The sequence below is a fragment of the Rattus norvegicus genome, chromosome 3, assembly GCF_021556685.1.
Source record: "Rattus norvegicus strain SHRSP/BbbUtx chromosome 3, alternate assembly SHRSP_T2T, whole genome shotgun sequence".
In the NCBI taxonomy this organism is placed as follows: domain Eukaryota; kingdom Metazoa; phylum Chordata; class Mammalia; order Rodentia; family Muridae; genus Rattus; species Rattus norvegicus.
Window position 1 is genome coordinate 105,827,326 of NC_141536.1, and position 16,725 is coordinate 105,844,050.

At 50.9% G+C, this 16,725-nt stretch overlaps 1 protein-coding gene across 2 annotated transcripts; it reads left to right on the plus strand.

The window, feature by feature from the left end:
* The first annotated feature begins 190 nt into the window (after positions 1-190).
* Dll4 (delta like canonical Notch ligand 4) lies at positions 191-10,054 on the plus strand. 2 transcript variants are annotated; one of them, NM_001431709.1, is given in 11 exon segments: positions 191-579; positions 688-960; positions 1,424-1,481; positions 2,267-2,530; positions 2,886-2,946; positions 3,031-3,161; positions 5,126-5,295; positions 5,470-5,689; positions 6,774-7,476; positions 8,401-8,509; positions 9,002-10,054. In NM_001431709.1, coding segments are annotated over 11 exon segments (2,061 nt in total). In that variant the 5' UTR covers positions 191-513; the 3' UTR covers positions 9,008-10,054.
* Positions 10,055-16,725: the final 6,671 nt, after the last annotated feature.

Below are 16,725 nucleotides of genomic sequence, written 5' to 3' on the forward strand. Positions count from 1 at the left end.
GCGGGGACCTGCGCCCTACTGGCTGGCTGACAGGGGGAGCGGCGGGGGCGGAGGCCCCCTCCGGTGGGTGCTGGGACTGTAGCCACTAGAGGCCTGGAGGGGAGGGGAGAGTGACCGTGAGTCTGTCTGACTGACAGGCTGCGAAGAGGAGCCAATATATATAAGAAAGGCTCCGGAGCGAGCAGGTTTCAGTAGCGGCGCTGCTCGCTGGCCAGGAACCCGTGGCCAAGAGCCGCAGCCAAAGCCTCTTGGGTGCAGTGTACTCCCGCACTAGCCCGCTTGAGACCCTAGGATTTGCTCCAGGACACGTACTTAGAGCAGCCACCGCCCAGTCGCCCTCACCTGGATTACCTACCGAGGCATCGAGCAGCGGAGTTTTCGAGAAAGCGACGAGGGAGCAGCGTCCCGAGAGGAATCAGCTTTTCAGGAACTCGGTTGGCAGACGGACTTGCAGGAGAGCGACATCCCAACAAGCAGATTCAGAGCCCCCGAGTGGAGAGGACACCCCAAGGGATGACGCCTGGGTCCCGGAGCGCCTGTCGCTGGGCGCTACTGCTGCTGGCGGTCCTGTGGCCGCAGGTAATGTCCCGCGTCCTCTCCGCCCCCTCCCGCAGCGCTCCGGGCTTGTGTCCCGGCGCCAGCTGAGCCTGACCGCCCTCCTCCCTCCTTCTCTCCGTCCCTGTGCAGCAGCGCGCGGCGGGCTCCGGCATCTTCCAGTTGCGGCTGCAGGAGTTCGCCAACGAGCGCGGTATGCTGGCCAATGGGCGGCCCTGCGAGCCCGGCTGCCGGACTTTCTTCCGAATCTGCCTTAAGCATTACCAGGCAACCTTCTCCGAGGGACCCTGCACCTTTGGCAATGTCTCCACGCCGGTATTGGGCACCAACTCCTTCGTCATCAGGGACAAGAATAGCGGCAGTGGTCGTAACCCTCTTCAATTGCCCTTCAATTTTACCTGGCCGGTAAGCACAGCCTAAATGCACTGAAGGAAACAGAAGGGAGAACCGGACACAGAGCCCCTTTCCTAAGCGCTCCCCGGAGAGCCCCAAGGGCTCTTTCTCTCTTGCCCCCCCCCCCACCCCCGTTCTCTCAGGGGACCATCCCGGAGAGGCTTTCATTAGTCTTTCTTCCCAGTTTCTTCCCTTTCCTTCTCCACAGTTCTTGGGATACAAATTTCATTGCCAAAGCCCCAAGGCTGAACTGCCCGCCCACCCCGGCTCTCACTTACACTCCCGCATCCCTCATCCCTCCCCTGCCTTCTCATCTCGCGCGCTGCACTGCGCGAGCACCAGTTATGTTGACCCGAGCTCGGTAACTGTATCCTGCAATTAGATTAATTAAACAGGCTGCTGCGAGGCACCCCCTCCTTTCCCGCTCTACTCATATCGCTATCTCTATGTCCCCCACCCTCCTTTTCCTTCCCAGGGAACCTTCTCACTCAACATCCAAGCTTGGCACACGCCGGGAGACGACCTGCGGCCAGGTGAGTATCTAACTAACTCCTCAGCCACAGGGGGGCGACATCACACAGCGCCGAAAGAGTTAATCAGTTCTAGGTGGGGTGGGGGCCAGGACGCTTAGCTTGGCCCGAGCTGCGCCTCGCGCTGGACGCTCGGATTCCGCTCACTGCCTGGACTCAGAGCACAATTGCGTTTCCTGCGGGTTATTTTTGGCGTGGGAACGCGGGGAGCACGGCGGTGAGAAAGGCCGAGGCTGCCAGCGCCGCTGACGGGCCCCTTCCTGTATTTTACACCTTTTGCGAATTCCGCTCCTTTGGAAAGGGAATAATGGCTTTGGGATGTTGTTCTGACACAGAGGAAAAGGATATTTCACCAGCACAACAATTCTCACTTTGAAAAGGAAAAAGAAAAACCATTACCTACCTCTAGAACAGAGCCCCCGAAGCACACCAAAGAACCCTTTACTCCCAATTCTCGAACCAGAAAACCTCCCCCTTTACTTTTTTTCTTTTTTCCATTTTGACCTCTTTTCCTCTTTCCCCTCCGTATCTGCCTCCACAACCCTAGGATATCTTAACATCCGTCTATTGTACCTTTTTTGAATGCTATCGAGCCCCCTGCACATGCACACACCCAGGGAAACTAAGTAACAAGATTCTGGGACCCTCTGGCCCCTGCTTGCTGGCAGGTGGAGTTAATCTGGGTAATTAGTTAGAGTGTTAACTGACTACCATGGTCACAGCTAAAGAAACAGTTGGCAGCAGTCAACTCTTGAGTCAGGTTCTCTGACCAGAGCCTCTCTCTATAGAGACTTCACCAGGAAATTCACTTATCAGCCAAATCATCATCCAAGGCTCCCTTGCTGTGGGTAAGAATTGGAAATCAGATGAGCAAAATAACACCCTCACAAGACTGCGCTACTCTTACCGGGTCGTCTGCAGCGACAACTACTATGGAGATAGCTGTTCTCGCCTGTGCAAGAAGCGCGATGACCACTTCGGACATTATGAGTGCCAACCAGATGGCAGCCTGTCCTGCCTGCCGGGCTGGACTGGGAAATACTGTGATCAGCGTAAGCAGCCAGGCCCCCGCTGGAATAGAAGGGATGGGATTTTCCCAAGAAAGCACTATCTAGGTGTCTCAGTTTCCCTCCGAATGGGTCTGTGCTGCCTACTAGCTGGCTCTCAGGACCACCTGGGGATGGCGTACCCTTGCCCTAAGAGCCTCCTCCCCGGTGTGCCTAAGCCTACAGGGTCCATATTCTTCATTCCCTCCAGCATAGTGCTCTTCCCCTTGTCCCTGGTTCCCTTTAAGATAGCCATGGCTCCTCTTGGAGGCCAAGTGAGCCCCGGAGAACAGGAGATTGAGATTGAGGCCTCAGAGTCCATGGTGCCCCAACCTCATCTCAGCCTATGTCTTTTCTTTAGCTATATGTCTTTCTGGCTGTCATGAGCAGAATGGCTACTGCAGCAAGCCAGATGAGTGCAAGTAAGTGGGGACAGGAAACGGGGGGGGGGAGGGCTCCCCTGTGAGCAGGTCTCCCACCTTACAGCTTCCTTCTTGTCTTAACAGCTGCCGTCCAGGTTGGCAGGGCCCCTTATGCAATGAATGTATCCCCCACAATGGCTGTCGTCATGGCACCTGCACCATCCCCTGGCAATGTGCCTGCGATGAGGGCTGGGGAGGTCTGTTTTGTGACCAAGGTGAGTGAGAGAAGTAGGGATGCGGTGGCAGGGCCTGAAACTAGAGATGGTGACTGAACCCCTTTCTTGGTGGTCCATAAGTGACTTTTCTATTATTGGTCAATGACAAGTCTCCAGACTGTGTGTGTGTGTGTGTGTGTGTGTGTCCGCGCGCGCGCGCGCGTGTGCATGCAGGGAAGGTATGAGGTATGGAACTCAGGGTGTCTCACATATTAGGCAAGCACTGTACCTGTGAGCTCTACCACAGCCCACTCATGCTTTTAAAGGCTCTTTACAATGGACCTATAAAGGGATGGTGGGACATTCTTCTCCAGGCCCTGAAGAGCGAGGGTGACTAAAGAGGCCAGGGCTAACAGCTTGGCAGCCTGCAGCTCAAACTCATAAATTCTAGCATGACTAAAAAGAAAGGGAAGCTGAGCTCTGTCCCTCTTTCTGCCTTGTAGTTACCTATTAACCCCCGAGTGTTTGCTCACCTTCCAAGGCTGTTTGAGCAGCTCTCCCCTAAACAGCTGTGTGGTGGGGTGTGCTCGATGGCCACCCTGGGCTGTGGCCAATCTGGGCCTCTAGGTAGAGGGAACATGGAACTGCCTTTTTAGTGTGGCCAAAGCCACCTGCCTTTCCCCAGTGACACTTGCCAGGCAGCTGCCCAAGCTCACATGGTCTCTACCTGATATTTGAGGGTTTCCACTCTTGGGCCCACATAGGAGTCTTTGAGCTCCAACCTTAGAGAAGGGACCTTTTCTTCTACATCCCTGTAGCCAGCTGCATCCTCCCATTTTCAGGGTCAAGCACTGTGCCTGCTGCCATGGCAACACCACATGGACCTGGAGAGGATGGGGAGTGGGTTTGCCAAGCTGGAAAAAGCTTGCCTAGGTCCTGACTTGTTGCCAGCATGGAATTCAGTCCATTCAGCCCTTATATGTTTTTTATGTTCTCTCTCTTTCTCCCTCCCTCCCTCCTTCCCTCCCTCCCTCCCTCCCTCCCTTCCTCTCCTCTCCTCTCCTCTCCCTCTCCTCTCTCTCTCTCTCTCTCTCTCTCTCTCTCTCTCTCTCTCTCCCCCCCACCCCCGACACACAGAACTTCCCTCCTTTTTCTGCTACACACACACACACACACACACACACACACACACACACACACACCTCTTTCCCTTTCTGTCATCCACATTTGCTCCCAGGTGACACAACCATATACTCATTGTCCGCAAACATAACCCTTACAGTCCCTCTGTTTGCTTTGTCTGGCTCTCCCTCTTTGTTTTTCTCCAACAAGAAAACAAACAGCTATCATTCAAAATACACTTTTTTTTTTTTTGGTTCTTTTTTTTGGAGCTGGGGACCGAACCCAGGGCCTTGCGCTTCCTAGGTAAGCGCTCTACCACTGAGCTAAATCCTCAGCCCCCAAAATACACTTTTAACACCTCCTTTAGAAGATGCCTGGTACTGCCTATGGTGGCTCTCATCCCTGCCCCCCTACTCTGTTCACTTGTTGGATTTTAATTCCTCCTTCTAGTCCTTCCAGGCCTGCACCTCCTCTGTAAAGCCTTTCCCGACTTCCTCATTGGCTAGGGGCCTCCTCTTGATCCTGCTCTGACTGGAAGTGTTTGTGAGCATACCTAGCAGGACGCTGACCAATTGTGCTTTGTTTCCAACATTTGTTATATGTATTCAGTCTATATGTAGTTTCAGATGATTTAACACTCAGGATTTCACTAGCAGAGAGTGGAGGGATGCTTGGGCCTTAAACTTTTGAGTTTAAGCTTCTTTGGGCCAAATACAGGGTGGCCTTGCATGGAGGTGGGAAGAGTTCCTGGTCCCACTCAGCTGGTTCCTTCCTGTCTCCACAGATCTTTTTTTTTTTTTTTTCTTTTCTTTTTTTTGGAGTTGGGGACCGAACCCAGGGCCTTGTGCTTGCTAGGCAAGCGCTCTACCACTGAGCTAAATCCCCAACCCCTGTCTCCACAGATCTTAATTACTGCACTCACCACTCTCCGTGCAAGAATGGATCAACTTGCTCCAACAGTGGGCCGAGGGGCTATACCTGCACCTGTCTCCCAGGCTACACTGGTGAGCACTGTGAGCTGGAACTCAGCAAGTGTGCCAGCAACCCCTGTCGAAATGGTGGCAGCTGTAAGGTGAGACCCACATCAGCCCAGTAAGGCACAGGTCTAACCAGGTAGCATCTAGGCAGTCATTGCTTATGCATGCATGGATGGGCACTCTGGACAAGCAGAGGCTAGGCACCAACCTCGTTTATCCTTGTCCTCTCCCCAGGGTCTAACTTTAGCCTGTTTATGTTCTTTCTCCAGGACCATGAGAATAGCTACCACTGCCTGTGTCCCCCGGGCTACTATGGCCAGCACTGTGAACACAGTACCTTGACCTGTGCGGATTCACCCTGCTTCAATGGAGGCTCCTGCCGGGAGCGCAACCAGGGGGCCAGTTATGCCTGCGAGTGTCCCCCTAACTTCACTGGGTCCAACTGTGAGAAGAAAGTCGACAGGTGTACCAGCAACCCCTGTGCCAATGGTAAGCCCTTTCTCTCACCTTACTATCCTGATGAACTGGCCCCAGGGTCAGAGAGCCTGAGAGAATCAGGAGGAGAGAGACCTGTCTGCTGCTCTGGGAAGACTGACTGAAATGGGCTCCTCTGTGCTTTGGAGTGTGAAGAGCTTTATGCATTAAGCAGGGTAGGGCTTTAGAGAAGGAGGTCAGCAATGGGTCATAGGTGAGGGTTAGTGTCCATCCGCCTGATTTCTATTCTTATTTCCATGGATGAGCCTTGACCTGATGAGGCTAGCTTGTGACCTTCTTGAGCAAGCCTTGAATTAGAAAGAAGGATGTTGGAGGCTTCACATCCCTTCTCAAGGAAGGCCAGTGATGGTTAGAGCTCTGTACCTTGAGGCCTCATCTTCCCTCACACTCCCCTAGAATAAGTGTAGCACAAAGAATCTGGAATACCCAGAGCTTTTTGATAAGTTAACAGAACACGTTGGTAATCTTTGTACACTTAGTCAGCAGGTGATGGTCTATGAGACAGGCAGGCAGCCACTCAGGAGCCAGCAAGGGGCTGGGAGTGGCAACACAATCTGTTCTCACTCAACTCCCTTGAGCCACAGTTTCATCATTCCTGAATGGGAAAATGAAACTAAGTGTCTTTGGTGCGAAGATTAAGTTAAATTGTAATTGCACCTGCGGGATAGTGAGCGCTTCCTGTGTGTGGTTCTACCTTGTGTCTTTCCCTACCTGATCCTCAGAGCTGCCTGTGAAAGGATCAAATTCTCCAGTTTAGCAGGTGAGGAAACCAAGGCTAAGGGATCAGGTAAAGCTACAGGTGTCGGATCCCCGGCTAGAGAGATCAGGCCAAGCATATCTGTCTTACCCTAAATTCTTAAGATGCCAGTAACTATTATCCAATAGCCTACGGAAGCATGGAGAGCAAAAATCACGGCAATCTCCAGGGCTTTGGAGCCTTTGCACAGTTCTCTTTGTAGAGAGCTCTATGTTCATGAAGGCTGAACACATGGAGGTAGAAGAACTCATGGATGAGGCCTCATTCCCTTCACCGGGGAATTCACAGGCTATTGCTGACTTAGGACCTGTGTCCTTACAGGAGGTCAGTGCCTGAACAGAGGTCCAAGCCGGACCTGCCGCTGTCGACCTGGATTCACAGGCACCCACTGTGAACTGCACATCAGCGATTGTGCCCGAAGCCCTTGTGCCCATGGGGGCACTTGCCACGATCTGGAGAACGGGCCTGTGTGCACCTGCCCTGCTGGCTTTTCTGGCAGGCGCTGCGAGGTGCGGATAACCAACGACGCCTGTGCCTCAGGACCCTGCTTCAATGGGGCCACTTGCTACACTGGCCTCTCCCCAAACAACTTTGTCTGCAACTGTCCTTATGGCTTTGTGGGCAGCCGCTGCGAGTTTCCCGTGGGCTTGCCACCCAGCTTCCCCTGGGTAGCTGTCTCCCTGGGTGTGGGGCTGGTGGTACTGCTGGTGTTGCTGGTCATGGTGGCAGTGGCTGTGCGGCAGCTGCGGCTTCGGAGGCCCGATGACGACAGCAGGGAAGCCATGAACAATTTGTCAGACTTCCAGAAGGACAACCTAATCCCTGCTGCCCAGCTCAAGAACACAAACCAGAAGAAGGAGCTGGAAGTGGATTGTGGCCTGGACAAGTCCAACTGTGGCAAACTGCAGAACCACACACTGGACTATAATCTGGCCCCAGGATTCCTGGGGCGGGGGAGCACGCCTGGGAAGTATCCTCACAGCGACAAGAGTTTAGGAGAGAAGGTGCCACTTCGGTTACACAGGTAAGCCACACCTGGAAGTCCAGAGCTTGGCCACGAACCCTTATGTAGTTTGACTGGGTTTCACAGGCTGAGCGGGAGACTGGCATCAGGCCCTGGCTACTTTTAATCAAGTAAGATCGTGGTACTGACAGTAAGATACTCCAGCTACATTTCTATAGGGAGCCAGGCACCATGGCACACACTTGTAGCCCTAACTACTTAGGCTAAGACAGGAGGATGATAAGTTTGATGCCAACTTGGGTAACATAGCAGCAGATCATGTCTCAAAAACACTGACATGGCTCAGAGGGCAAAGGCATCGCTGCCAAGCCTGCTGACTGAATCTAATCTCCAGGATCTACACATTAGAACGTGTCCTTGGACTTCCACAATGCAGTGACACACACACACGCACACGCATGCACACACACACATGCACGCACGTGTAATCATTTTTAGGAATTCTGCTAGGGATCCTTTACTAGGGAGGTCTTTCTCATTCATTCATTCAGTCTTAACTCCCAAACACAAGTGTCTCATGACTGCCATCTTTCTGCAGTACAGCTTGTCTCTAGTGACAACACTGGCTTTTTTCTAGGCCTAAACTTTTATAGATTGACTCCTGTAGCTCCCTTAGGGCCTAGTCTAACTCCCTGCCCCTGAAGGCCAGCATTGGCATCCTCAGCTGATGTCTCTCCCCTGTACCACGGCAGCACATACCCTTTAACTCTCTGGGATCTAGACTAACACCTCCTTGAGCTCCAGGCTCTCCCCTTCCTACTCCCTCATTCTTTTTTTTTTTTTTTTTTTTTTTTTTTGGTTCTTTTTTTGGAGCTGGGGACCGAACCCAGGGCGTTGCGCTTCCTAGGTAAGCGCTCTACCACTGAGCTAAATCCCCAGCCCCCTACTCCCTCATTCTTACCTGCCTGTCTTATGTTCCTTCAGTGAAAAGCCGGCATGTCGAATATCAGCGATATGCTCCCCCAGGGACTCTATGTACCAGTCAGTATGTTTGATATCAGAAGAGAGGAACGAATGTGTCATTGCCACAGAGGTGAGTTGTGGGCTGGCCTTCCCTGTCAGCATGTCCCTTCCTGCTCTGTGTGGATGGAAAAAAAAGTGTCCTGGTCACTAGCAACCTCAATCCTGATGGGGTCAGTCAGGGATCTCTTCCTTGGTATTTAATGGCTCTTGGGTACCCTGCTGGCTCCATTGCCTTAGAAGGAGTGATACAGGAGCCAGGTGGTAAGCCTGACTTGGTAGCTATACCATCGAAAGGGACATAGTCAAGGAGCCAGAGAAAATTCAGATAAAACTATCAGGAGCTATTTCCCATTTGCTTTTGGGTGAAAACAGTTACCTGTGTCTGCCTTTCTACTCACTTCCTCCATTGAACCCCATTCTCCCAGACACTTGTGTGTCCTACAGCAGAAGACTGAGGTGCTATTTCTCCCTCAGCTGTGTCTCCTAGGGAGGCCCAGAGCACCTCTGGATCATTGCCTATCCCCAAGATAACCAATTTTTGCATTTTCTCTATGTTCCCCAGGTATAAGGCAGGAGCCTACTCAGACACCCAGCTTCGGCCCAGCAGCTGGGCCTTCCTTCTGCATTGTTTACATTGCATCCTGGATGGGACATCTTTAGTATGCACAGTGCTGCTCTGAGGAGGAGGAGGAAGAAGAGGAGAAGGAGGAGGAATGGCATGAACTGGACAGACTGTGAACCTGCCCAGAGTCGAGCCACTTCTGCACACCTTCAGGAGTCTGTCTGGCCTCAGATGGGCAGCGCCATCAAGGGAAGAGTCAAGGGGCCAGAGGAACATCAGTTGAGCTGATATCTAAGGTGCCTCTTGGACTTGGACTTGCTCTGCCAACAGTGGTCATCGTGGAGCTCTTGACTGTTCTCCAGAGAGTGGCAGTGGCCCTAGTGGGTCTTGGCGCTGCTGTAGCTCCTGTGGGCATCTGTATTTCCAAAGTGCCTTTGCCCAGACTCCATCCTTACAGCTGGGCCCCAATGAGAAAGCAGAGAGGAGACTTGCAAGGGACAGGCCTCCTGTAGGCAGAACAGCCTTGGAGTCTGGCATTTAGCAGGAGCTACCCTGCAGGTGAGGAGAGCCTGAGGGGGCTGGTGTGAATCTCGCCTCTGACCACAGCAGGTGGGGTGCCACCTACAACCTCTGGGCGAGAGTTGGTCCTCTCCCTGGTCCTGGTGCCTCTGGGCTCATGTGAGCAGATGAGTTTAGGGCCCCCTTTGCCAGCCAGGGGTACAGGCCTAACTGGGGAGCTCAGGGCCTTTATGCTAAAACTCCAATAAGGGAGAGAGGGGTGGTGCTGTGGCCTAGGCCCTTCCTTCCCTCATACCCATTTCTGTGCCCTTGAGCCTGGGCTCTACCAGTGCCCACTGCTGCCCCGAGACCAACCTTGAAGCCGATCTTCAAAAATCAATAATATGAGGTTTTGTTTTGTTTTGTAGTTTATTTTGGAATCTAGTATTTTGATAATTTAAGAATCAGAAGCACTGGCCTTTCTACATTTTATAACATTATTTTGTATATAATGTGTATTTATAATATGGAACAGATGTGTACAGGAATTTATTACTTCTTGGGTCCTGTCTTTGTAATAGCAGAGTAGGGATCTTTTCCCTGCCTTCCTATCCCAAGTTCAAAGCCCTTTTCTTTTCATTGTCGAATGGCCCTGCTGGAACCCTAGGGCCTGTGCATGCTCGGGTTAGGCATGTTATGTGGAAGGGTGGTGTCTCAGTCCAGTCTTTGAGGAGCCTTGCTTTGGTCACCTGATCCCCAGCCTAGGTCAGCCTTCCTATGCCTGATGACTTTATGACTGGGTGCTACTACTCCACTTTAAGTTCCACGGGGCTATTTTCCCCTGACTGGAATCTCTTTCCCTTTCCCCCAAGCCGGAAAAGAAGCTATGGGTGCTTTGATTTTCTCCCATTGAGGAAGATTTTCTCATTATTTATTCAAAAGGATTCTTTTATTAGATAATGAGTGAAGTCCCCTCTGGTTACTTCCTCCTACCGCCGGGGCATTTGGGTTGCACTGGCACCTGCACTTCTGAGTCTAGTGCGGAATTGGTTTGAGATGAGGAATGGTAGGGGATTTGCCCTAGGTTTATCTTTCTTGAAGTTGGCAGAGCTGAGGGGACTGGTGAGGCTACAAGAAGGGGAGGAGTCAGAGCCTTCCCTGAGTCTGTTGCTCAGGCTGAGACACTAATGAGGGAGTTTCCAGTCTACTCCATGCCAAGCTTCCTCTAAGGCACAGGATAGTCCCTAGGGTGCTGATCCTCTCTCTGCGGCCACTAATATACCCCATGTCAAGCAAATTTCGGGGAAAACAACAACAACAACAACAACAACAACAACAACAACAACAACAAAAAGCCAGCCCTAAGCCAGTGAAAAGCTTTGCAGAGGCTCCCAGCCTGTTTATAGTAAAGCAAAACAGACCCTACAGATGCCTTTCTCTTAGTGGAATCCAACTCTGGGAGACGAGCCACTCCCCAGCCCAGGCTCCAGCACAGTGAACAGGATCTGGGTGCTTACTGGAGTCCCGGGAGTATGCACACGTTCCACGGCTTGGTCCTTGGTCCCTGTTGCTCTACTGCACACACAGGGTATCAAACAGGAAAACATTCAGGGAACGGTTCCCACAGCCTGAGCCGACAGCAGGGGGAAGAACAACACGACCTCACTCTTCCTGCCCAAAATGAAACAGGAAAGCGGCTCCTAGGCTCTGGGGGGGCGGGGGAGGCTGGGCTGGGACAGAAGTGGAGATGACGAGGCTCCCATGTGGGGGACAGGTAGGACACCCGCAGGCCTGCACGTCCACACCACTAGGCTAGGCTACATTGCCAGATGGTCAGAGAAGAGCCCTGGAGGGGTCCTGGTGGCTGGCTCAATCCATTTACTACCTCTGATACCATAGCCAAGGAGCTGAGAGGGGCTTTCTGGGGCAAGTTGGAACGGGTGCAAGGGACTTAGTGTGGTATGCTTGTGGGGGCTCCAACCTGCAGCTCATGCCAGGCCTTCTTCCCAGTAACTCAGAAGTGGCCCCAGTTCTCACTTGGAGTGTGAACGAAATGTTATTTTCTCCCACCACAGAGGTAGGATATTTAAGGGTCTCTGGATCACCCCAGAGTCCAAGACACTTGGCATTCAAACAAGATTAGACTCTCAAGAGCCTAGCAAACGCTCATCTTTGTATGTTTTATAATAGAATTAGAGTTTAGCAGTTCCTCAGTAGCTTGGAGTTACAGTCCTGCCTAAAGAATTAGTCTGACCTCCTGGTGACCCTCGGGCCTGAGGACAGCTGCTTTTCCAGAGCTTGTTGGCTGGTGACCACCTGGAGATCCTTGTGCTCTGGGTTGGGAGGGGCTGCAGTCATATACCTCTCTTGGCTAGCCTAGGCAGAGCCACAGTTGATCTCATCTGGGGGCAAATGACGGTACAGTGATTCCGACCCACTTCTGCTCAGGCTAGTTGAGGCTACTAAACTTAACCAACGTGTACAGTGTTTCACCTCTGCCAGCGGCCCCACAGAACCCTCCTTTGGCTTCTCTCCTCCCTGTTATCTCCACGTGGGTCTGCACCATCTGTGGGCCCAACCCTCCACCCCCGTGTGACCTGCTGCATTCCGGGAAGGAGATGGAAGTGATTCACTCAGGGAACTGTGACTGTCCCTTCCCGGGGAGGGGATGCTCCTGGGAGACCCCAGAGGTCTTTTCCCAGGGGCCGCGCCCACCACCCCACGCGTTCCACTGTGGCCTAGACCGGATTGGGCAGAGGAAGAGGCAGGTGCGCCGCCCGCCCGCCAGGGTCAGCCCTCCACCTGCCGCCACTGCCGGGCGCCCGAGAGCGCTGCGGCTCCCCGCCCTCTGCTCTTTGTTACAGCTCGACTTCCTGTTTGTGGTCGCCGACCCCGGCTTACTTCCCGGGCCGGGAAGCCGCTGAAGGCCACGAGTTTCTCGGGGACACTCCCACTGGGTCCAGCCGCCTGCCTCCTCCGAGTCCCTCCCCTAGCCCGGGAGCCCGCGCCGGGCCGTAGCCGCGGGAAGCAGGAGCCTCCGCGGGTGTCGCGGCGGGACGGCAGGGTGGTCGCCAGACACTAGAGGGCGCTGCGCGCCTGTCGAGGCTGTTGTCCCTCTGGAGGCTCCTGAGACCGCTCAGACCGAAGCTGGGGTCCAGTCCAATAATCTTAAATCAGCTTGTGTCTCTGTCCCACAGAGCTCGGTTCTGGTTCTGTATTGCTAAGCTCAGGGAATAACTGGAAGGAACCCAAGGAGATGCTTTCCTCCAAATATTGTCCTGATGTTCAGAAAGCAAAGACTCTTCACCTGCTAAAGTCAGCTTGCCGAATCCCCATCACCTTCCGGCCATCACCTGCAGGTGGTCATTTTTTGACCTGGATGGAAGAGAGCAGGTCTGAAAGTGTTTGCGCTAGTGGCTAAAACTAAACCTCCTTCCAGCACCATCCCTCACTGCCAAGTGTTCTGGGACATCCATTTTCTCATCGCTCTTTGAATTCCTATATTTAATATAGGCCAGACATTTATGGCAAAGCATAGTTGCTTACCTGAAGAGACTAACCAATTTTTTTTAAAGATTCATTTATTCATTTATTATATATAAGTACACTGTAGCTGTCTTTAGATACACCAGAAGAGGGCATCGGATCTCTTTACAGATGGTTGTGAGCCACCATGTGGTTGCTGGGAATTGAACTCAGGACCTCTGGAAGAGCAGTCGGTGCTCTTAACCAGTGAGCCATCTCTCCAGCCCAAGAGACTAACCAATCTTGAGATGCTAAGTATTCAGTTATTGATTGATTGACTGACTGACTGACTTACTGACTGGTTGAGTCAGGGACTTAGATTAGGCTGGCCTAAAATTCTTTAAGTAGCTAAGGATGACCTTGTTTTGGGGTTAGGAAAAAGGGATAAATACAATGGAAGTCACTTTTTTTTTTTATTCTTTTTTTAGGAGCTGGGGACCGAACCCAGGGCCTTGCGCTTGCTAGGCAAGCGCTCTACCACTGAGCTAAATCCCCAACCCCGGAAGCCACTTTTAATAGTGAGCTACAGTGGTTTCAGTTGCAAGCTGCTGTGACTTCAGGATTGTGTCCTACAGAGGACGAGAAATGAAAACTGGGTACTCCAGAGCTCAACACTTGAACCAACACCATTAATCAGAAAGAAAAGCAGGGTACAGTAGTGCTCAACTTTAACCCTAGCACTTGGGACAAAGAGTGAATGAGTTCTAGGCCAGAAGGTCCACACAGCAAGTTCCAGGACAGCCAGGACTACACAGAGAGAGACCCTGTCTCAAAGACTCACACAATAACTATAATGAGAAAGAGAGACAGAGACAGAGAGAATCACGAGGGGTTTCAAGAGAGGACATTGCCTGGGTGACAAGTGCCGGGGTGAGGTTATGTGTTTTTTGAATGTTCACAGAGCAAAGAAAAGAGTAATAAGTGACCCCTACCTTTTGCTTGTGCACAAGATGACGTATTTCTTTCTTGGCATTAGAGCGATGTTGTGAAACACTACAGCTATTGAGAGCTGTTATCAAGTGAAAGGTCTTTGGTTTGGGAAGCACCTGCCAACAGAGGGACTTTGATCCCCGGAACTTCTATGATGATGTCAGAGTCTTCCCCAGGCACTAACTGCCTAACTTACCCTTTTCTCCTGTCTCCTTCATCCTCATCTCTGGTAATCCTAAACGACCTTGGGAGGAGGTAGAGCAAAAAGATCAATGGAATTACTTCAGGCTGAGGAGGGGCGTTGACTATTGACATCAGTTAGGACCCCATGGTAGAAGCTAGGTCCACCTCAGGTTGTGTGGATGTAATATGTATTCCAATAGTCGTATTGTTGTTCTGCAGCCACATCATAAGACCACACACATATCGAAATGAGTATCATGTATGATAGGTCATACAGGAAGGACCAAATCCTGTGCACTCTTCCTTCTAGGATCTGACCTTGCCAAGAACCTCGAGCCATTAAACAAACCTTTTCAGTGTATCTTTGGTTTTTGATAGTTGTTTGTCTTCTCCCCCTAAAGTTCATATTGTTAACAAGTAACAGATTTCATTAATAAGACTGCAAGTATCACTCACCTGAGCAGTGAGAAAGTCTAACGCCTTTGCTTGTTTGTTTGTTTGTTTTAATTGTATGCATATGGGTCTTTTTACCTGCATGTATGCCTGTGGACTACATATGGGCCTGGTGCCTGCAGATGCCAGAAGAGTGTGTCAGATTCCTGGGGACTGTAGTCACACATGGCTGTGCATAGTTAAATGTGTTCTGGAAATCAAACTAGTGTACTCTGAGAAAGAAGCTAGTGCTCTTAACAACTGAGCCATCTCTCCAGCCCATCTGGTTTGAATATCCTTGGCTCAGGGAGTGACACTATTTAGAGGTGTGGCCTTGTTGAAGTAGGTGTGGCTTTGTTAGGGTAGGTGTGTCACTGTGGGCGTGGGTTTTAAGATCCTCGTCCTGGTTGCCTGGAAGCCAGGACTATTGGACTTCAGATGAAGAGGCAGAACTCTCAGCTCCTCCTGCACTGTGCCTGCCTGGGTGCTCCCATGCTCCCGCCTTGATGATGATGGACTGAACCTCTGAACCTGTAAGCCAGCCCCAATTAAATGTTGTCCTTATACCAGTTGCCTTGGTCATGGTGTCTGTTCACAGCAGTAAAACCCTAAGACACCTTCCCTTCAGTTTCGAAGAGAATTTAGGGACTTGAAGGCCCAAGGAAAATGTAGGACTTGGGAGAGAGTATGAATATTTAATTGGAATTTAAGTAGTGAAACTAGTAATTGTGAAGAAACTCTTAAAGATAGCCCCAACTGTCACAAATGGATCTGCAGAAGAACTTTGGGATGTAGTGAATTAGTCACATTTAGGGCGTCAGCTCACAGGAGAGAGTACTTGTTTTAGAAAGGATCCCAAGTTAGAAAAGCCTTCTGATGGAGGAGAATTTGGACCTTCATGGTCTGCATATGAGGGAAGACATTCACTATGCTATACTAACCAGGCCAGAGAATGAAGAACATTAGGTAAAGACAGAAGCCAGGGATTAAAAAATAAAAGCTGGGGTTGGGGATTTAGCTCAGTGGTAGAGCACTTGCCTAGTAAGTGCAAGGCCCTGGGTTCGGTACTCAGCCCCGAAAAAAAGAAAAGAAAAGAAATAAAAGCTAACGCCAGAGGTGGGGCCCTACCTGAATCCGAAGTGTTTTGCTGGAATATAGCTCTGTCTGAATAGCCCAGAAGGATTCCAGGGACCCCGTGGGCTAAAATCTGAAGGTCTGCTCTGGGAGACAGTCATCCACATAGATAGGGTGATGGCAGGTTGAGTGTCCACAAGGTTTAGAACAGATTCCTAAAGTAAAGCAGTAGGCATAGTAGACAGAATAGCCAACCCAGAGCTCACATCTTCAACCATAAACATTAAACACCCAGAGAGAGAGAGTGCAAATCTTTGAACTCTCAAAGCTTTCCCGCAATGGCATACTTCTAGCAATGCCACAACTCCTAAACCTCTCCAACAGCACCTTCAACTGGGGCCTGAGTGTTCCAGTGTGGGAGACAATGGGGGGCACTTACCATTCAAACCATCACAAGGACTGTCCCTGAATCCCTGGGGGTGAGGGCAGCTGAATAACCTGGGATGCACGGTCATCAAAGGCAAACAGCTATTGGGAATAGAAATATAGAGGTGTGTGGAAAAGGGCGCCCATTAATCCATTTGGAGTTCTTGGGGATCTGGGCCAGGAGATTATATGATTACAGCTTCACTTGTAAATCTGAGGTCCTGGACTTGTCCACATTCTCTGTAAGGTTTCTCCCTGTTATAGGGACTTTTACTAGTCCTGCTGTTTTAGCTAGGGTATGATACAAGCACTGTCCTGCTTTAGATCTTCTTTAAAATGTTATTATTATGTTATTATTATAAAATAATATTATTATTAGGTTGTTTTGTTTTCTTTTCTGAGGCAGAGTTTCTTTGTTTATTATGTTGTTATTATTATTATTATTAGTGGTAGTAGTAGTAGTAGTATTGACATAGGGTTTCACTATGTAGCTGTAATTGATCTGGAATTTGCTATGTGGACAAGGATAGTCTTTAACTCACAAAGATCACCTGCCTCTGCCTCCCAAGTGCTGGAATTAAAGGTTACTACCCTTGGCTTTATTTTTTTAAATGATATACATGCATGTAGATCTGGGTGGGCATATGTGTACCTGA